The sequence below is a fragment of the Pipistrellus hanaki genome, assembly GCF_964339955.1.
Source record: "Pipistrellus hanaki genome assembly, chromosome: 18".
NCBI classification, from domain to species: Eukaryota; Metazoa; Chordata; class Mammalia; order Chiroptera; family Vespertilionidae; genus Pipistrellus; species Pipistrellus hanaki.
The window spans coordinates 12,992,482-13,012,653 of NC_140520.1; the positions used below are offsets into that span (position 1 = coordinate 12,992,482).

At 56.8% G+C, this 20,172-nt stretch overlaps 1 protein-coding gene across 8 annotated transcripts in view; it reads right to left on the minus strand.

The window, feature by feature from the left end:
* Positions 1-1,675: 1,675 nt before the first annotated feature.
* The window catches only part of ADAR (adenosine deaminase RNA specific), a 36,730-nt gene continuing 18,233 nt past the window's right edge, over positions 1,676-20,172 (minus strand). For 4 of the 8 annotated variants that reach the window (XM_084866710.1, XM_084866707.1, XM_084866709.1 and 1 more), the window contains 14 exons: positions 16,514-17,958; positions 14,433-14,616; positions 13,703-13,851; positions 13,031-13,175; positions 12,708-12,898; positions 7,483-7,708; positions 7,071-7,242; positions 6,411-6,504; positions 5,881-6,003; positions 5,501-5,631; positions 4,992-5,174; positions 4,589-4,701; positions 4,142-4,269; positions 1,676-4,041 (listed from right to left, as the gene is read on the minus strand). In XM_084866710.1, coding sequence (XP_084722836.1) covers positions 3,804-4,041; positions 4,142-4,269; positions 4,589-4,701; positions 4,992-5,174; positions 5,501-5,631; positions 5,881-6,003; positions 6,411-6,504; positions 7,071-7,242; positions 7,483-7,708; positions 12,708-12,898; positions 13,031-13,175; positions 13,703-13,851; positions 14,433-14,616; positions 16,514-17,241 — 2,805 coding nt within the window. In that variant the 5' untranslated portion in view covers positions 17,242-17,958 and the 3' untranslated portion in view covers positions 1,676-3,803. Of the gene's footprint in view, positions 4,042-4,141; positions 4,270-4,588; positions 4,702-4,991; positions 5,175-5,500; positions 5,632-5,880; positions 6,004-6,410; positions 6,505-7,070; positions 7,243-7,482; positions 7,709-12,707; positions 12,899-13,030; positions 13,176-13,702; positions 13,852-14,432; positions 14,617-16,513; positions 17,959-18,090; positions 18,114-20,172 lie in introns of those variants that run through there. The other 4 variants (XR_014793406.1, XM_084866706.1, XM_084866708.1 and 1 more) reach the window with 4 other exon arrangements.

A 20,172-nucleotide genomic window follows, 5' to 3' on the forward strand; every position in this document is an offset into this window, starting at 1 on the left:
TTACGATAATTCATTATTGGTGTATAAAAAAGCTATTTTTGCGTGTTGATTTTGTAACCTGCTACATTGGCAAATTCATTTATTAAATCTAGTAGTTTCTTGATGGGATCTTTGGGGTTTTCTATGTACAATATTATCATCTGCAAATAATAAGTTTTACCTCCTCCTTTCCAATTTGGATGCCTTTTATTTCTTGTCTGGTTGCTGTGGCTAGGACTCCCAGCACTATGTTGAATAAGAGTGGTGAAAGCGGACGTCCTTGTAGAAACTCAAGATTCTTGTGAAGACAAGTTGTTTCCAAAGACATCTTGTCTGTTATATTGGGGGGCAGGGAGGACCTGGGTTGGCAAATATGGGAAAATCAGAGAATGCTGGGAAAAAAGTGTCATGAGGTTCAAGACAGAAGAACCTGAAGAAAAGTTCAGTGGTAATTGTGCCATTAGTGTGATCTGCTGCCTTCCAAGTCTGTTGGTTCGATGGGAATAAAATGACCAAATGGGTAGGCCTGTGGTAGACAGAGCCCAGAGATAGCTCCTGGGAGGACCTGGAGGGCAGGGCAGAGGCGGGGCTGGGGCCGCCTCTCACAGCCCCTGTGCTCCCGGAAGTCAGGGCTGTAGTCCGTGGAGGCCACACCTGCTCTCGGAACACTGGTTTGATCTGGACCCAAATCCCGGAGATGCGTCACATTGTGGGCCTCCAAATGGAAGGCAGGGAGAGCAGCACTAAGGAAACCCTGGTCCCGCAGGGAGGCCAGCTTTCCCGCCTAACAGAGGTGGGGTGGGAGGACAGCCCACCCCCTGGCACTCGCCCTAGGTAGGCAGGAAAGTGCCCCTTCTCCAAGCCCCGGACACTCCGTCTCTCCAGGAGGAGCCAGGGGCTGCCTGAGAACAGGACGTGGCGCTCGGGGTTCCTGGCACATCCTGGCAGCAGACATGCAACCCTTCCCTGTGTTTAAAGCCGTCAGCTCACCCAGCACCATTTCAACAGATGGAGCAACACCCAGAGCGCTTCGGTCCTTCCTGTGCCCCAAACATAACCATGTCCTCAGCCCCGCCTCCACCGCCCGGCTCAGCTGCGGCTCCTGTGTGATGGGTGAGGAAGGAAGCTTTACTGGGACAGCCTCACCCTCGTGTCCTCTGGCTCATCATTCTTAAAAGGTCAAGCACGAGTCTTGTAGAAATTCTGGACTAAATTACAGTGTGGCAAGTGGTGCATTCTCTTTGAAATTCAAGACGAAGAAATATTCTGGATGCCAGCTATGAAGTAAATGGCCCGCCTCCTGAGACGGCCACCGGACCAGTCCTGGTTCAGGCGGCACATCCCTGCAGGCAAAGCCCCGTGTGGGGCGGGGTGTGGCCGGGAGGGGCTGTGAAAGCCACCGGGAGAGGTGGAATTCTGCAGGTAATTGAGATACTGTGGCGTATTTTCTTACCCTGGGCTTTGGAATTTTGCCTATCAGGTCTCTGGGAAGAAGACAATTAAGGGGTGCTCTGATGGGGGTGGGGGGAACACCTGATGTACCTCACCTGCCTGACAGGCTCAGCTCCCAGGTGGTGCACTGAAATGGCACCTTCTGCATGGGGATGGCCTTCTCCCCAAGGTCAGGTGCAGCTGGTGCTGGTGCCAGAAATGCCTCGTCTGCTCCCACCTCCCCCAGGAAACCAACACGTGAAGCTTTCTACCAATTCAGATTCTTTATTTCTTTATTTACTTAGAAGGAATGTATATGTTAGTCACGTATCAGGGAGACACATAAAAGCGGGATTTAAAAACTGACTGCAGCCTCATGGCACCCAGGGCCAGGCTCGGGCTCGGCCCACTCTGCTCTTGGAGTCGCTGCTACGACCCCAAACCCGACAGAGTCTCTTCCAGGTGAGGGAAGGGAACAGCGTCAAGCAGTGACGATTTTTACAAGTGATTACTCAGGAATGCACAAAAGCCACAGTTCAGACAAATCAACTACAAAGATCGTTTAAAAAAGGAAGGGGTGGGGAGGGGGGAGACTGGACAGGAGGTGCGGCCACTCGAGGGCTCTGCCTCCTGTGTGCGTGACCCCGAGGGGCACGGGGTGGGGCCGTGCAGGGCCTGACGGCATTGTTTCCACAGACACGGGGTCAGGGCGCCTTCTCTCTTCCCACAGCAGAACCCAAACACTGCCAGGCTGCCGGACAGGAGCCCGGGGTTAGCGGGCTCGGTCTCCGGAGAGCCGTGCTCCTGGTTAAAGCTGAGCCGGAGCTCGGCAGGAGCCCGCAGTGCCCAGCGGGACCGTGTTCAGAGGCACAGGGGGCGCCACCCTCCAGCCTCGAGGCAGGACTGACCCACGCGCCTTCGGCAGTCAGAGGGTGGGGCGGGCGGGCGCCTCCCTCCCGGGACAGCACTGCTCCCTGCCGGCTCCTCGGACACCGGGTGTCCCATGGAGACGGCTTAGCGCACCCACAGAACCTGGGCCTTCGCATTGGTCTCTCCGGGGGAACAGCAGCCACGGGAAAAGTGTGGATGTGGATGATTCCACTGCTGAAGAGGCGGGACCGATGGGAGTCCACTCGTCAGCAGCGTGGGGGGCGAGGGAGGGTGAAAGGTCGTGTGAGGCTGCTGGCTCAGCATGTTCACAGGTACAGGCAGAGGGAGCCTCTAGAGCAAGCACGTCAAACTCGTGGCCCATGGGGCGCATGCCTCGTAAACACGCGTCTGACATGCTTGCTCTAGAGGGAAGGCGGGTCCGGCCTGGGTGGCGGGGCCCGTGCTTCTCGGGAGCATGTACATCCGCCGACACGGGCCCAGAGCCAGGCTCAGAGGCCCCGACCACAGCTCCTCAGCGTGAGGGGTAGACCTGGGCTCCACCTCAGAACCTGCCCTTCCATGTACAGCTGCGGTCCTCTGTCAGCCCTGAGACCCGACAGGCAGGAGGGAGACCTCGGCTCCGGGACCTGCCCCCACGGCCTTCTGAAGCGCACTTGAAAAATCACGTACCTCTGAATCTAAGTCTGTGCAATTACAGTTACCTGCAGCAACGGCCAGTAAGACTCAACTCTTACGGGCTCCTCTCAAACACTCCCAGCTCACCTGCAGCTCCAGCGCTCCCCTGGGTGTCCGTTCGGGGAGACCCGCCGGGTGGGGGAGTGCTGTGACCGCGTCACTGCCTGCCTTGTTCCTGCCGAGGCCCAGCAGAGGCTCTGCCCGCGGCCCCCCCCCCCCCCCCCCCCCCCGCAGGCACATCCTGGGAAGGCTTCGGGAGCGGGCAGCCGGGGCTCGCCTGGGGCCTGTCACCCCGCAGGGGCCTCGCCGCGCCCCCCTCGGCGTCTCTAAGAAGCTCTGCTCCTTCCGGGGCCGCAGGGCTCTCCTGCTCTCCCCCTCGCGGAGGAAAGTGAGAAACCTGACCTCAGGGAGGATCTCGAAGGGGCGAGGGGCTTGCAGAGTCCGCAAACGAGCCGCCTGGAACCTAACCCAGACCTCAGGAGGCCAGGGTCGCACCCCGAGGGGCAGGACATGGAAACCCCCAAACGGAAGTGATGAGGAGCCGGGCTGCGGTGCTCGGGGACGGCTTCCGGCTGGTGGGAAAGAGACCCTTTTCTCTCCCGTCTACCTCTTTGCTCGGGAAAAGACGGGGCCTGGTGAGACCGGGCCTGTATTCCCAAAGCAGGGCAAACAGGAACCCCGAGGTCTGTGTCACCAGTTGTGGTTCCGTTAAAAAAAGAGAAAAAGAAGAGGAGGAGGAGAAATAAAAAAAAAAGAGACCCCTTGACTAGCAGGAGGAACGCCGCCTGCCTCGCCGCCCGTGAGAAACGCCGCCCGTGGCCGGCGCACTATACGGGGCAGAGGTGGAAATTCTTCTCCTCCTGAGGTTTGCTTATCCAGTTCCCGTAGCCCATGTCCTTGAGGCCTTTTTTGAAGTGGTTCTTGGCTACCTCGTATTCGCGGGCGGCTCTCTTGGCCTCGCCATAGGAGAGTTTAAGCAGATCCCTGCGGCCCCGGAAGGAGCAGAGCTTCTTAAATAGGAGGAAAATGTTCTTTTTGGAGACCCGGGACAGCTCATTCTGCGGCCTGGGGAGACAGAAACGTCACTCAGCCGGACGGAAGCGGGGGCCCGGGGCCGCCTGGGGCTCGGAAGCCGGAGGCCGGCAGCACGCCGCCCTCTCCTTACCCGTCCACCGTGCCCCTGGTGCCGTCCAGGATCTCCAGGTCGTAGCCGTCGGCCAGGCACCAGTTGACGCTCGTCTCCTTGGTCTTCCCGGACTGCCGTTTGGAGTCGTAGACGCTGACCCGGCCGACCTGGGGGAGAACGGACACCTCTCAGGAAAGGTTCGGCAGAGACCAGGTCTCTCAGAGGCAAAGGGCTGAGGGCTGGGACCTCGCCCCTCACTTATTGGGGTTCCACGTGGCTGAAACTCTCGGCACACTAGCCCCACTTGGATGGAAGTTAATTCCAGACTAAGAGGAGAGGAGGAGAGCTGTTGGCATTCAAAGGGAGAAAAGGGTAAGCTCTCGGGACACCAGCTAAGGCCCCCTCGGGCCCCCCCGGACTGTCTGCTCGGCGAACAGGTGGCTGGAAAGGAGAAAAGCGAGGGAGAAGCGGACGGGGCTGTGGCACCTTGGGGTGGTTGACGACAAAGGGATGGCGCAGCCCGTTCTCAAACGCACTCCCGTCTCTCGTCAGACGACAGCAGATGGCACGAGTCAGGTGCCCCTGGCTGAACAGGTAGCCTGGGTGGGAAGAGAAAGCACACGTTTGGCACCAGGAGTGACGGGAAAGGCTGTGGGCCGGGAGACCAAGAAAGGAAGACACTGCGGTTCTGGCTGCGGAGTTTCAGGGACTCATCTGGAAGAGGCCTGCCTGGCAGGTCCCTCACCCGGGCTCGCTGCCTAAACCAGCCTCCCTCCATGACAGATGGACGCGCAGAACCAATCACTGACTCAAACACACTCTGAGAAGTGGAGACGTCGTGCTAACTCCGGGCACCGGAGCAGGCGGTGTCTGAGACCCGGGCCCTTACCCAGGGTGACAGACTTGAGGTACACGGGCTGCAGGAAGTGGGTCAGCAGCGCCCCCTGCAGGCCCAGCACGTTCCAGCGGAGGATTTTGTCGCTGCAGGACATGGTGCGGAGCCTCTCCCCGAGCCGAATGCCGTCCCACGTGGGCACAATGTCACTGGACTCCACCGGGATCGTGCCTTCCCCTGCACGAGAGCTCGTCAGACCCACAGCGGCCAAGGCGCGCTCTGTGGGGGCCTGTCCGGCCCCATGGCTGGAAGGGCAATGACTGGAGGCTGACCCCCACACGGTTCTTCCAGCCCAGCTCTCTGCCTCCTCCTGATCTCACCTTCCTGCGCCCATTCGCCCCCTCACCCCTGACCTCCCCTCTGCCTGCAAACAGGACCCTCCGCCCCTGCAATGAGCCCCGTGTGGGAGGAGCCCCGTGCGGGAGGAGCCCCGTGTGGGAGGAGCCCCGTGTGGGAGGAGCCCCGTGCGGGAGGAGCCCTGTGCCGGGCGGCGGGCCGCTCACCGTTCTCCACCTTGGTGCGCAGCTTGCCCTGCTTGGGGTTTTCGAAGACGGGGTAGTGGCGGTCCGTGCTCTCCACCGTGCGGTCGCTGCAGGACTTGTCGAAGAGCGCGCCATCCCCGCACGGGGCCGTGCTGCGGGACGGGCGCTGTGAGCACTCGCCCGCCGTGCAGTGCCCCCCTCCCTTCCCGGGCTCAGGAGCTGTCCCGTGAGGCGGGAGCTGGGACTTCGAGGGAAGCCTGTCCCGGGAGACGGGGTGGGCGGGCAGAGACGTTCCACCCCAGGTCTGCACAGAGCGGAGGGGCCGTGGGACCGGCTGTCCGGGACCAGGAGAGCACTCCGCACCTGCCTGCAGATGGCAGCCCCCGGCGACGGGCACTGACCTGATGTAGAGGTGGAAGGACACCGTCTTCTTGATCTGGAGCTTCTTCCCGCCCTTCGCGAGCTCAAAGATGCTGTCGTTGGCCGTCTGGGGGTTGTACTTCATCAGCTCGCTGTAGAGAAACCTGCCGGGGGGAGGGCGGGTGAGGAGACGGCTGGATCCTGGGAGCAGCTGCTTCTGTGATCCGACCTCCAGGGAGGAGGAGCCTAACCTGACCCTTCAGTGTCTCGGGCAGAAAGGCGCCGGGGACCCCCGGGCCGCGGCCTTTCTCAGCCCAGCCGGCCTGTCGGGTGGGTCAGGGTCAGGCCCTCTCTGGCTGAGCTCCCGCTCCGGCAGGAGCAGCGCTTCTCCGGGGCCGCCCCGTTGGTGGGAGGAGGGGACTGAGGCAGCGCCGGCCGGGGCCGTGTGAGGGCCTCACACGCAGAGCCAGGGCCAGGCCGCCTGAGCCTTTTTAAAAGGCCGGAAGCAGAGCGGGCAGGCCGAGCCGCGGTGTCGCGCCCGGTGCAGAGGCTCCCGGTGTCGGGCGCTCACCTGATGAAGCCGCGGCGGGAGATGATCTCGGCGTGGCAGTCGTTGACGGTCTCGCCCTTCAGGCTCAGGGAGTCTCCCTTCACACAGCGATTGCCTGGAAGGCACGGGGACGGGCACTCACTCCCCGAGGACAGGACGACGAGGGGCTGCTGTCCTCAGGGCCTGGCTTATCCCATCCCGACGCCCAGCTCCCTCCCTGGGGACGGGCATCGCGCCCCCCCCCCCCCCCCCCCCCGATGATCCGGAGCCAAACTGAGACATAATCGTCTGTTCCCATCTTAAACTCGCCCGGGACTCCCGAGGGCAGGACAAGGACACCCTGCAGGCACCGTGTGTGTGTGTGTGTGTGTGTGTGTGTGAGTGTGTGTATGAGAGAGTGTGTGTGTGTGTGTGTGTGTGTGTGTTGTGTGTATGTGTGTGTGTATATGTGTGTGTGTGTGTGAGAGTCTGAGTGTGTGTGTGAGAATGTGTGTGTGTGTGTGAGAGAGTGTGTGTGTGAGTGTGTGTGAGAGAGAATGTGTGAGTGTGTGTGTGTGCGAGTGAGCGTGTGTGTGAGAGTGAGTGTGTGTGTGAGAGTGAGTGTGTGTGTGAGTCTGAGTGTGTGAGAGTGTGAGAATGTGAGCGTGTGTGTGTGTGTGTGTGAGTGTGAGCCTCACCGACCTGTGCCCAGGCTGACCACGACTCCCAGGTCCTGGGTGTCTTTCTTCATGATAATGGCGGCCAGGATCTTGCGGCCCAGCAGGGAGGGCTGGAAGCTGTTGGTGAGCGCGTTGAAGCACCGGTGGCTCAGCATGGCTATCTGGTCGTGGAAGGTGCTGCCGGTGAGCGGGAGCTGCGGGGACCGGAGGCCGAGTCAGGGCCAGGGCCGTGCGGCTGCCGCGCCTCCGAGGGGGCGGGAGGCGCGCGCCCTCGGCAGCCAGCCGTCCGGCCCCCTCGGGCCTGGTGCCCGTGCCCGTCCGGGAGGCTGACATGAAAGCCCAGGAGTAATCACACACTGGCACTGAGAGCTAACTCCGCCCAAACGAGCTGGCTGGACCCCCAAAGAAGATAGCACAAAAGTAGACGTCTTAACTGTCTTTGGCTGTGCGTCTGGGGACCTCGAGAGGAGGAGCAAAGTTCTTCTGAGAGTGGCCCCCGCCACTGGGGTTACCTCTGTGAAACCCATGCGCTCGGCCTTCTCGTTCTCCCCAATCAGGACGCGGAGCGCGGCGTCCGCTGCCTCCTGCTTGCCTTGTTTCTTGCTGTGCGCGCAGACGGCTGGGAACCAGCGACCCCCAACTTTTGCTTGGTAAACAAACCTTCGGACGAGAGGCGGGGGACAAAGACAATGGCTGAACGTGCCGGCAGTTGTAGGAAATGCAGGTTTTGCTTAAGATGCAGCCAACCTCAGGCCCCAGCCCGCCACCGCTCTCCGGGCAACAGTGCCTGGGCTTGGACGGTCCCGGGTCGCAGGCGGCTTTTGCTAGACTCAGATATAACCTGACCATCACTTAGGCCGGAATGCCAAGCCCGTCTTGGACCAGGGACCAAACTTTCACAAGGAGCTGGTTTTCCATTCCTGGAAGCCTTGGGTGGCTACGAGGGACGGAGAGCCCCGTGGCCTGGGACCCGGCTTCCTGTAAAGGGCCCGAGCAGAGCAGGGAGGCGGGCAGCACTGCCGCCGGCCCTGGGGTCCGCCCTTCCTGTGGGGTCACACACACGGAGGGAAGAGTAGGATGGGACAAAATGGCTGGAGCGTCTATCAGACCAGAGTTCAAGAATCCTAGCTTTCAAGCACCCTAACCTGCGGGCTGGGGACCCTGCTTTGGCCAATCCAATGGCTTCGGGATGGAGGCAGGGCAGCTCAGGCGCTAACGGGAGCTGAGCTTCTCGCTGTTTCGTGCTCATCCAAGGCACTGAACGCCGTCACCCTATCGTGCTGATGCCAGAGGGGTGTGCCGGGCGGAGGGCTGGAGTCCAGCGAAGGAGAGGGGGCGGGGCTGGCCATGTTGGGCCTCTGCCAGGGGGAGAATTTCACAACTGTTCATGTGTTTGCACATACATCACATATGTATCTATGATAAAATTTGTGAACTATGCAGTTAGAATCCTTAGAGCCACACTGTCCAATATGGCAGATACTAGCCACAGGGAGCTGTTAACTTTGGTTAAAATTCAATACAATTAATGAGTCAGTTCCTCAGTCACACCAGCCACATTCCAAATGCTCAGTAACCACATGTGGCTGGTGGTTAACCTTTTTAGCAAAAACACTGGGGACAGAAGCTCCGTTGGAATGAGCTAAGTAAGGGAAGACAAAGACTACCAATAATTGCGAGGTTTGGCCGGGAGGGGAGCAGAGAGAGGATGTGGGCTCAAGGCGGGGCGCCTAAGTCGGGCACAGGCATGTCCACAGGCTGGCGGAGGCACGGGGCCTGGTGCCGAGGGAGGGAGAGAGGGAGGGATAGAGGGATAGAGGGAGGGAGGGAAGGGCCCAGGCACAGGAAGGAGGAGGGATGCTTCCCACAGGCGGTGCAGACAGACGCACAGATGCAGGGAGGGGGGCTGATTTGCTGATGGTGAGGTGAAGTATTTGTCCTATGACTGTTGCTATTTTCTCAATTAAGTGTGAATTAAGATCACCACTTTAGAGTGAGGAAGAGGGATTTTGGTGGAAATGTGAAGGAAGAGGCAAAGGTCTGACATGGTTTTCTCGAGCAGGAAAGAAAACTCAGTGGAACTGCAGCAGGAAAAAGGCTGGAAGAGAACGGGGGTGGAGGCAAGTGGCAGCCCCGCCCTTAGCACCTTCCAACGGCTTCCCACTGCTTGGATGGCAAAAGCACAAAGCCTCCGACCAAGGCCCTGTGGCTCCAAGGCCCTATGGCACCCCCGGGCCAGGCCCTGTGCTGTCTCCTCCGCCTGGAGCCCCCACTTCTCTCTCAATCTCCCTCCCCGCTCAGCGGAGCCCTCCCCCCTCTCCTGACTCCGTCAGGTCCTGCATGGAGATTCTCCTGCACATGCCACTCGCGTCCTTTGTCAGACACATGGAACATGAGAGCTCACGTTACTTCACGTGACTACTGATTGCTCCCTGGCTCCTGCACTAACAGATAAGATGTATCCACAAACAATGGCTGGCTGACTAAGGGAGGGAGATCAGGTGGCTCCTGCCCTGGGTTACGAGAGAGAAGACAGTGCTTAGCCTAGAGGGTAACTGGAGCTGGAAAGACGAGGAAGGGATTTGGGATGGAAACAGTGAACATAACAAACAGAACTCAAGGATGGGGAGCGGTGTCACTGACTGAGACAGAAAGGCCAAGGGCAGAGAGGGAGCAAAAATCAAGAAGAGTGCTGCTTCTGAGATGTCTGTCCAGAAGTGACACGCAAGCAGCTGGACGGAGGCGGCTGGAGCTCTGAAAGGCCTCCAGCATTTCGATGTTAAAAGTCGTAGGCCACAGCCGGTTTGGCTCAGTGGGTAGAGCGTCGGCCTGTGGGTTTGGTTCCAGTCAAGGTGCATGACTTGATCCCCAGCCCGGGTGATGTGTCTCTCACATGGATGTTTCTGTCTCTCCCCCATCCCTTCCACTCTCTCTAAAAGTCAATGGAAAACTATCCTCGAGTGAGGATAAAAACTAACAAACAAAAAAGGTAAAAAATTAATGAAGTTTGCCAAGGAGGTTAGAAAGGAAAAAGAGGACTCAGCATGGTTCACAGTGAGGAGGAAGTAATGTGTGTTATTGTACCAGACGTCCAATAAACGTAGCTTCTAAATTAGCATCTCCCCTCGTGCAACCTTCCAAGACTCCCCAGGGGCCGCTGCCCAGCGTGCACGGAGTCCCCACAGTCCCTCGCATCCACCTCCAGCAAGCCCCGTGCTGTGCTCCGTGTCTGCGAACAGTCAGGGCGCTTTTCGCATCTGTAACGTAGTTCACAGTGAGCTCTCAGGTTGAGTGGATGACTGATCTGAAGGCCAGAAAGGACTGTGTGGAAAGTTTTACAGAAGAGGAAGAGGAAATGGGCTAACCCTGACGCAGATGAGGAGGTTAAAGAACGAGGGGAGTGTGAGGGGTGTGACGGGGTGTGAACGGGGGCCCGCCCCTCTCCTCTGAGGCGGTCACACGCCCTAAGTGCCCCGTGCTGAGGACAGGGCCTTTCCTGGCCCCCTCAAGGCTGACTGTTCTATAGCGGGGTGCCCGCTGGTCAAACTACTAGGTCTGTTTTTTTCAAATCCCCACCCAAAGATATTTTTTCCATTGATTTTCAAAGAGAGTGGAAGGAGGGAGAGAGAAACATCCAAGTGAGAGATACATTGATTGGTTTTTCTCCTTTGATCTATTTATATGGTAAATTATGATAAATATCTGAATGTAGAATAACCTTTGAAATGCACTGACGTGCCATTTTTCACATTTTAGAATGGCAAAGATAAAAATGTTGATAATGCCATATTGGTCATGGTGTAGAGGAAAAGCCATTTTTATATATGGGGTGGGGCAAAAATAGGTTTGGAAATTATTCAAATGGAAATAATATAACAATAAAATAATAATATAAGGAGAAACTGTACTCACAGCTATAAACCTACTTTTGCCCACTCTGTATTGTTAGTGTAAGCATAAACTAGTATAATTCTCACTGGAGGAAAGTTCGGCAATATTTGCCAAAATTTTGTACGTACATAAACATGTTATTCATTGCAGCATCGTTAATAATAGCAAAATTTTGGAAACAATCCAAGTAGTCATCAATAAGGACTGGTTGAACAAAGCATGATAAACCTGCGACACTGAAATACTGTATTTTGTAGCTATTTACAAAGAATACAAAGTAACATGGAAACTCTTCAAGGTAATACTATTATAAAAAGCAAGCTGGAGATCAATACTTGTATTTATATAAGGATACTATGGAAGGATACATAATAACAAAGTCATTACATGTGGGTGTGCTGGGTGGCTGTATGTGTGTGTAGGTGAGAGTTGGGCCAAAGGGAGAATGGTGAGAATGAGCTTCATATTTTTATTTAAATTTTTTAAAATTTGGATAGTCTATTACCTATTAAAAAAAACTTAAAAAAAAAATCCATGACCCATGTTTGCCCAGAAATTCCTGAAAATGTGTACCACAAACATGTTTGCACATGTAAGCAGACATACAGTAGGACAGTTACTGCAGGAGTGTTTTTAACAGTAAGATCAAAACCAACCTAATGCCACTGGAAATTGGTTAAATAAATTATGTAAGAGCAGGTGCTTTGACAGTAGCAACATACTCTTTCATAAATTAGGTCAACTGCATGGGTATCTGTTTTAGAAAAGACCTTTCATATCTCTGGTTTATTAACAGCGTCTATTCAATGGAATATTATGAAGCTGTGCAGGAATCAGATCTATCCACGCTGGTTTGTAATGATCTCTAAGACACACTGGTAAGGAAAGGAATCAAGGCATGGCACAGAGGAGAAGTTATATACTTATTTTTAAAACAAAGAAAAACATGCTAATATATGCATGGAAATTTCTAGAGGGACCCAATCAGTTGGTAATAGTGTATGGCAGTGGTCGGCAAACTCTTTACTCAACCGAGCCAAATATCAACGGTACGACGATTGAAATTTCTTCTGAGAGCCAAACGTTTTAAATTCTTCTAAAGCCACTTCTTCAAAATAGACTCGCCCAGGCCGTGGCATTTTGTGGAAGAGCCACACTCAAGGGACCAAAGAGCCCCATGTGGCTCACGAGCCTCAGTTTGCCGACCACTGGTGTATGGGGAGTGTGGGGAGGGAACTAGAAGTCCGAGTTAGAAATAAGAGCTTTCGTTGCATACTTTTTTAATCAGCTTGAGTGATTTTTTTGAAAATTAAAATTAGTTAAAAAAATTAAAAAGCAAATACAGAATATTATTTTCATACTCATTAGCAAAGTGACTATACTCTCAAGATAGATCGCCTAGGGCAGGGGTGGGGAACCTTTTTCTGCCAAGGGCCATTTGGATATTTATAACAGCGGGCCATACAAAATTATCAACTTAAAAATTACGTCGCTATGAAAAAAGCTCCTAGGTTTATTAAATTTCGAGTTCCACCCATAACGGTTGCCTTGGCAGGGCCAAACCAGATGGTCCAGCCCATGGGCCGCATGCTCCCCACCGCTGTTTGAGGGGGTCACGGAGACACGGCTGGACTTGTTTCCTACAACTCGCTCTCCCTGCTCTCCCTCACGGCTGGTGCGCATCCTTTCTCCCTGGGTTACAGGGGACCCCCCACTGGGGACAGAGACCCCCCGTGACACACGCCGCAGTCGGCACAGGAACACTCACTTGGGCTCGTGAGGAGGTCCGGACTGGTCAACCAGCTTGAACTCGGCGGCGAAGCCGTGGGAGCGGGCGTACTCCAACAGGCCGCCCACCGGGTTGGTGTTCAGGTATCGGACGAGCTCGCCGACCTTCCGAACCTTGTTGGGCATCATGGACTCCAAGTTCTCAAGTGATTCTGTGCTGGTGTCTCCAGACTGGAAGAGAATCAGCCAAGTAAACAGTGAAGGAAACCGAGCGACACCTGGGCGATCCTAAGCCACACCTGGGCGATCCTAAGCCGTCCTGTGGCTGACGTGACCGGCATCTGGAGTCGGGAATGACCTCACCTGGTTATCAGACGACGCCGAGTTGGTGGCCTCCTCGTGCAGGGCCTTCATGGCTTCCTCGGCAGCCATCTGCTTGGCCGCTTTCTTGCTGGGGGCACTCACGGTGGGGAAGGTATGGTTTCCCATGGCGACACAGTACTGGAACCTGGCAGGAGACGAGCGGGTTAAATGCTTTGCGGGAAGGGGCTCACCTCGCCTCTGCCAGGCGGTCGTCCTTCAGGACTTGCATTTTCGTGCAGCAGTCACTTCTGCCTTGTAGAGCCGGTGCCTTTCTCCCTCCTCCTGCCCCCGTCTCTCTGAGCCTGGCCACCCCTGCTCCACATTTAGGCATCAGCCTAGTGTCACCGCCTCCTCCTCTTGAGCACATAAGTCTGCAGAGCCTCAGAGCAGGGCTTGTCAGGTGTGCCCAGGTCTCGTACCGGTTTGTCCCACCAGCAAGACGCGCACCTCCCTAGTGCTCGGTCCCTGCCGCGCCCTTTCGATTCCTAGTCCCAGATTCTCTGCTCCACAAGCAGCAACCATGCCCTCACGGCCCCCCATCTTCCACACTGAGAACAGGCAGGAGTGACTGCTCCGTGAAATAGCTGCCATCGCGGAGGAGGCAAAGAAGAAAGGCATCTCTCTCCTTTTTTGAGAAAAGCTCAGCAGAGAGACAGGACACAAGAGATGTACTTGGGGTCATGGGCAGGGCCTTCTCTGGACAGGAGGCGGAACTCGCAGGAGCTCCCCAGCTTGTGCACACACTCCAGCAGCGTGCTGACGGGGTTCTTCCCGGATAAGAACGACGCTGCTGAAGGGGTGGTGGGCTCGGACTCTGCCGTCTGCAGGAAACGAGAGAAGAAACAGCACAGACAGTGAGACAACACCGGCTAGTCCATCACCGCAGAGGGCACGGGGAGGGAGAATTTCTTTCGGTCACTACACATTCAGGGCTGGCTTCCAAAGGAAGAGGCTGTGGGGATTCTTTAAACATCACAGGGAAAGGGTGAGCTAAAGGTTCTGGGGCTCTTAAAAAAGTTTTATTTTTATTTTTATTGATTTCAGAGGTGGGGGGAGGGAGGGAAAGAGAAACATCAACGATGGGAGAGAATCATTATCAGCTGCCTCCTGCAAGCTCCCTACTGGGGATCAAGCCCACAACCCAGGCATGTGCCCTGACCGGGAATCGAACTGTGACCTCATAGGTCGATGCTCAACCCGAGTCACTGGCGAGTCTCCAGTCTTATCTGCGAGAGGAGAATGGACTGGTAACCTTTCATATCTCTTTCAACTACTGGTGAGGGGGGTGGCTGAGGGCACAGCGTCAGTTGCGAGGCCGAGATGCCTCTAGAAGGCCAGCTGAAGCCCTGCTCCCTCACCGACAGGAAGGTAACAGAGACCCTGGCCGAGGGCGGACACCCACCTTCTCTGACTCCTTCTCGAGGGAAGGGTAGTAGGGTTCTTCCGGCCGGCCACTGTCCTTGGCCTTCGCCTCCTCCAGCAGAATGGTCATGGCCTTCGTGGCGGCATCTTGCTTGGCCACTTTCTTGCTGCCGGCTTCAGCCGGGGGGAACTCTCGGCCGCTGATGACAACTTGGAATTTAAATCTTGATGGAAAGTGATTAGATGTGTGAACACTAGTCTAGGTCTCCCTTCTGCCCTCTCCAAAGAGATCTGCACCTGCAATTCCTACTGCTCTGAAGGGCTTTTTGACTTGCGGAGACATGGAGGGCAGGCCAGGGACTCCTGTCCTTTGGGGGCTCAGCCTGTCCCTACTTTTCAGAAAAAAAGCAGCCAGCGACTCTCTCCCCACAGCTCATGAGAGCAAACAGCCACAGTTCAGGGACCCCCACAATCTCTCAGCAATGAACTGAGATAAAGTCTATAAAAACGAGGAGATAGAGCCACATTACAGTCTTGTTAGCAACCAAGCCTTCACCTAAAGCAGCCGCACAGACCGGCCACAGCAAGGGTAGCTCTAAGGCAAGTGAAGCTCTTACGATGCAGTCTCCTTCCCTAGACACCTGCAGGGACCAGAACACCTGTCCCTTCTCGGGGCTGTTTCTGTCCCAGCCTACCCACAGGACACACACTCTTATGGCTGGTTTTGAGTCGCTCTAAAGCTCTATGTGAAGCCTGGGATGAAAGGAATTTCCCTGTTATGTAGAAAACCAAAAAGCACTTGCTCTAGGCCTCTGGACTGAGCTTAGACTTCCTTTGTTCAAGCTTTCGAATTTGTTCAGCTCTCTGCTCAACCTGGGATTTCATTTAGAAAAAGTAGGTCAGATTCTTACTTCCTGGGTCTTCTGGCATCAATGTTTCTTACAGCTGGAGGCCAAAGAAAGGTTAGCCACCAACCCCACTGCTTGTCCCCAACCCCGGGGCCAGGGACGGAGGACGAGAGCATGACGGCCAGCCAGGCCCTGTCACTCTGGACAGACACACGCCCTCTCCCTAACAGCTCTCCCGCAACGCCGTCGCCGAGTCAGTAAGACGGGCACAGGGAGGGGGATGGGGAAGCTGGGCATCCTGCCCCGAGCATCCGCCTCAGTGAGCCTCTCCTGTCCGCCCCAGCAGGAGTGCAGCCACTCGGCGCCAGTGGCTTCAGCTCTCTGCCGGGCCCTTCACAGCTCCCTCTGGGCCTGCCTATTTCCCTCCATCTGCCTGTGGCCTGCAGGAGCCGGCCAGCTGTCTGAGTGAGGTCACTTCTGGTTTCACAGCTCAGGAGCAGCAGCAAGTGCGGCCCACCCGTCCGCACAGAGGTGTGTGAATCAGAACCCACCTCGCAGGCAGGCAGGCAGGCAGGCAGTGTGTGCGCTCTCCACCGTCCTTTCCCTGCGGAAAGGGGGCGAGGCGGCTGGAACCCACCGCTGCTGGCAGCACAAGCCGCCCTTGCTCTCGTGTGCAGCCCGCCCCGCCCACCTGCTCCTGGACCTCCTGGGACTTAGATGGGGAAGCGGGAACGGCCATGGGGAGGGGGCAAGGGAGTCACGTCTTCATTACCTCTGGCCTTAGGAGGCAGACGTGACATCGATGCATGAAAGCTAACCATTTCCCAAGAAGCTTTGACCTTCCCTTTGCTCAGCCAGGATGCTGGCTGGTCTGAGGTCTACATTCCTCGCTCAAGATCTAGAGCAGGGGCGGGGAACGTCCGGCCCACGGGCCGTATAAGGCCCTCAAAACCGTTTGGTCTGGCCCTGCCAAGGCGACCATGGGCGGGACTTGAAAGTCAGTAAATCTAGGAGCTCTTTTCATAGCGACAAATTTATATTAAGTGAATTACATGAAGCAAATGATGCCATAAATATCCAAATGCCTCTGGCAGACAACAGGTTCCCCAGCCCAGATCTAGAGGAAGGGCCAGCAGGGGTGCGTTAGCTGGAGGGCAGAGAGGAGGAGGGAAGAGTCAGGGCCACCCCACAGCACTGCTCACGAGTCAGCAACCTGTCAGCAGCAAGAGCGCCTGACCCAACCCTAGGCGCGCAGAGTCCTGGGGTCTCTTACCGAGGTTCGTGGGGCGGTCCGCTCTGCTCCAGGAGGTGGAACTCACAGGTCTGACTAGCGAACTGGGCATACTCCAACAGCCCGCTGATGGGGTTCTTCAGCTGGCACTCGGTCAGCTTCTTGTAGGGTGAACACCGTGGCAAGCCATGGCTGTAGAAGGAGGGCATCTCCATGATGGCGCGGAACTCCCCCGGGGCGGTGCGGATGCTGTTCAGGTCATCCGGGATGTCATCGGTGGCCCACTGGCCGTTCTCAAAGTCCACACACCCCGGCTTCGAGGGGCCATTGTCACAAACAGGTGGTTTCGGTTTCACGGGTTCTGGGGGGACCCGTGGACTACTTTCTGCCTTGACGACCGGCTCCTGCCCATTCTCCAGGCTTTCCGGGGCCGCTTCGTTTGAGGCAGCTGGCGGGGGGGAGAGACAGGCGGGCGAGTGACAGGCGGGAAGCTCTGCTTCTGTTTTGGGCTCGGGGACGGCGGCGTGAGCGGCTTCGGGAACGCTCTTTGTGCTCCTCTTCATCTGCATCCTCTCGCGCTTCCTGTCGGTCAGGAACCAGACGGGAGGGGTGGTCCCTACCCGGTACACGTCCCCCTGCCTCTCCAGGTCAATCAGCACGGCATTGACATCGCGGGCTCTCGAGAGGCCGATGTTTTTAGCCAAATTCAGGGCGGAGGACTTGAACACGTCGAACAGGTGGTTGCAGATGTCTTCCTTGATCTCGGCCATGTCGAAAGGCTCGGGGGGCTCTTCGTCTTCCGAGTCGGACGTGGGGTTCCTGCCGGCGGGTTCCCAACTGGGACCTGAGCTTGGAGCTCCCTGGCTCCAACCGTCGGCTGTCACTACTCGGTTGTGCTGGTTCAGAGCCGGAGCGGAAGCTGCAAGTCTCCACAGAGGGGGCGTTCCCGCCTCCCTGCGCAGCGCGCCCCTCTCCGCCAGGCGGTATAAGACGCGGTTGATCTCCTTCTTTTGGGCCTGGAGCTTGCGAGCCAGGTCATGTGCTGTGGCGGCCTTCCCCTCGCCTCGCTCCTGCAGGAGCTCTAGGACCCTCTGCTCCTGATCCCGGCTGATGCTCAGCGCCTGGAAACGCGAGGAGAGCCAGTCAACACCGCCCCATGGCAGAGCCCCGCCGCGCGGGGGAGGAGGCCGGAATCCCCGGTGGAAGGCCGGGCTTCGGGGAGGCACACCCCTCGGGACGCCCCAGACCTCGTGCGGCCGGCCTCTGGCAGGTGGTCCGGGAAACCTCGGCCAGGGTTCGAGGAGGAAGGGTGGCGGTGGTGTCTGCTTTCCAACGAGGGGTGCTTCTGGGAGCTGCCCCTGGAGAAACGCTATTTGCTGAAGCTGGAAACTCTGAGGGTAAGGCCCGGGCTCCGGCTGCTGGTGTCTGCGCTGGCGGTGCTCATAGCCTTGAAATGGACCGGGGTAGTATCTGCCGGGAGAACACCCCTGCACAACAAGAAGGTGAAGAAGGAAGTGAGTCAGGACTGCAGGGGTGAGCCTGGCCCTCCTCCTGCGGGGGGAGGGGGGGGGTGCCCTGCTTTCCAGTGGCTGGGGGCCCAGCCAGGATAGCTTGCCCACCTCAAAGCACTGCTGCTGACCCACCAGAGGTAAGCGAGGAGCAGGAAGGGGACGCAGAGCTCCCGGGAGCAGCACGGCGGCTCCAGCACCTGGCTCATTCTTTTCCCTTCGGCAGAATGTTAGAGAGCTGACAATGAACCTTCCACTCAGCAAAACACTTACCCTTTAAAAATAAAAACCTTTTCTTTCCAAAAGAAACAAAAAGAGCCCTGGCTGGTTTGGCTCAGTGGATAGAGTGTGTCCGCCTGTGGGCTGAAGGGTCCCAGGTTTGATTTCAGCCAAGGGCCCGTGCCTGCGTTGAGGGCTTGATCCCCAGTAGGGTGTGTGCAGGAGGCAGCCAATCAATGATTCTCTCTCTCATCATTGTTGTTTCTCTCTCCCTCTCCCTTCCTCTCTAAAACCAATAAAATATATTAATAAAACAAAAAGAGAACAATAACCTGAAGTGCAAGGGGCCAGGGGACCAGGGAATGGACTGCAGCACAGGCTCCTTGTGTCTAAAATCTACCCTCTGGGTGATCAGAACAAAAAGTGATGTAAGTGGAAGCAGTCCTGTGAGGCTATGACAGAGGTCACTCTCCCCCCCCCCCCCCCCCGCCCGGGGGCGGGGCAGCGGGAGCACACAGGTTCATGGGCTCCTCACTGCCAGAATCTGGTTTTAGGGCAGATGGAGGATTCCTTAGAAAACAGACCATGTGCTCATACCTGGCATGGTGCTCAGGCTTGGAAGGGGCACTGGCACTAGTTTCTAACCAAACCACCAGCTCAACTGTGAGTGGAGCTGGCAGGACCATTCCTGGAGACCTCAGCCCCGCCCTCCCACACTCCCTCAGCTCCCTCCCAACAGTGTTTCCATGGTTCCTTCTGTGTCCTTCAGAACCCAGTTCCATGGGCACAGCCACACCATGTCCTCACCAACTGCCACCTTTCGACCAGGGCCCCGGGCACTTGTGACCGCCTCCCCCTCCACACACAGGGCTCCCCCTCTCCCCCTGGTGGGGTGGAGGTGGGAGGTCCAGGGAGGGGCGGACAGAACATACTTTGGTACCTTCCTCTGGGGCTTGCAGACGTGTGTGTGTGTGTGTGTGTGTGTGTGTGTGTGTGTGTGGAAGAGGGAGGGAGAGAGTGGATGTGAAGTGGAGGGGGCAGCAGCTGGGATCAATGCTTCTTCATGCTTGTCCCCTTGTCTGACTCTCCTGAAGGGTCAGGACCTGCAGGCCGGACCTTTTCAGTAGCCACATCCTCTGTTGCAATCGGGGGATCTTAGCACCTTGCCAATCCCCTCTCGGTCTCCTGGCTGTGGCGTTCCCCAATGACCACCACTCGCCTAGCTTCTCCCTCAGTCTCACTGTTACCCCAGCGGGGCCACCACCAAACTCAAACCCTGGGACTCCTTCCAGGGGTCAGCAAACCTTTCCTGGAAAGGGTCAGATAGTCTTTCATTTGTAGCACAAACCAGCCACACACAACTTGAACACGGTTAGGACAAGGGTCTCAAGGTCTAGGATGCTCTAAATGTTATTCCTGCTGGATGTTAAAATGCAGCATGGCATTCTGCAGCTGTAACTGTAACCCGGAAGACCAGGGCACAGGAAAATCACTATGTCACGGACCAAACGGTGTGGCTGAGCCATGGCTGAGCCTTTCTTTGGGGAGGCAGAGCTTTGGATAGGGACCTGGCCTCCGTAACTGGCTGCAAGGAAACACCTGTGACAACCACTTCTGTGACACCCCTTGAGTTCGGGAACACACTTCACTTACAAAACAAGCTGCACTTGCTGACCCTGCTCTGCACTGATGAGAACTTCCGTTTGCACAGCTTCCTCTCCTTGCTATGGGACCCCACAGCGGCTGCAGGTCAGCCAGGCCCACTCAGCCCGTCCTGGTGTGACACCCCCCCATCCAGCTTGGGTGCCACGGTCCGATTCCTTCTCCACCTGAAGCCCGAGGTCCCCTTTCCCTATTCCTTGGAGAAGGACGATGCCTCTTGCCAATGGGGCCATGATTCCTCCTCTTCAACATCAGTTAGGTGGTCAGTTCAGTTCAACACGGTTCACTGCGGACTGAGCGCTCTTGATAAGT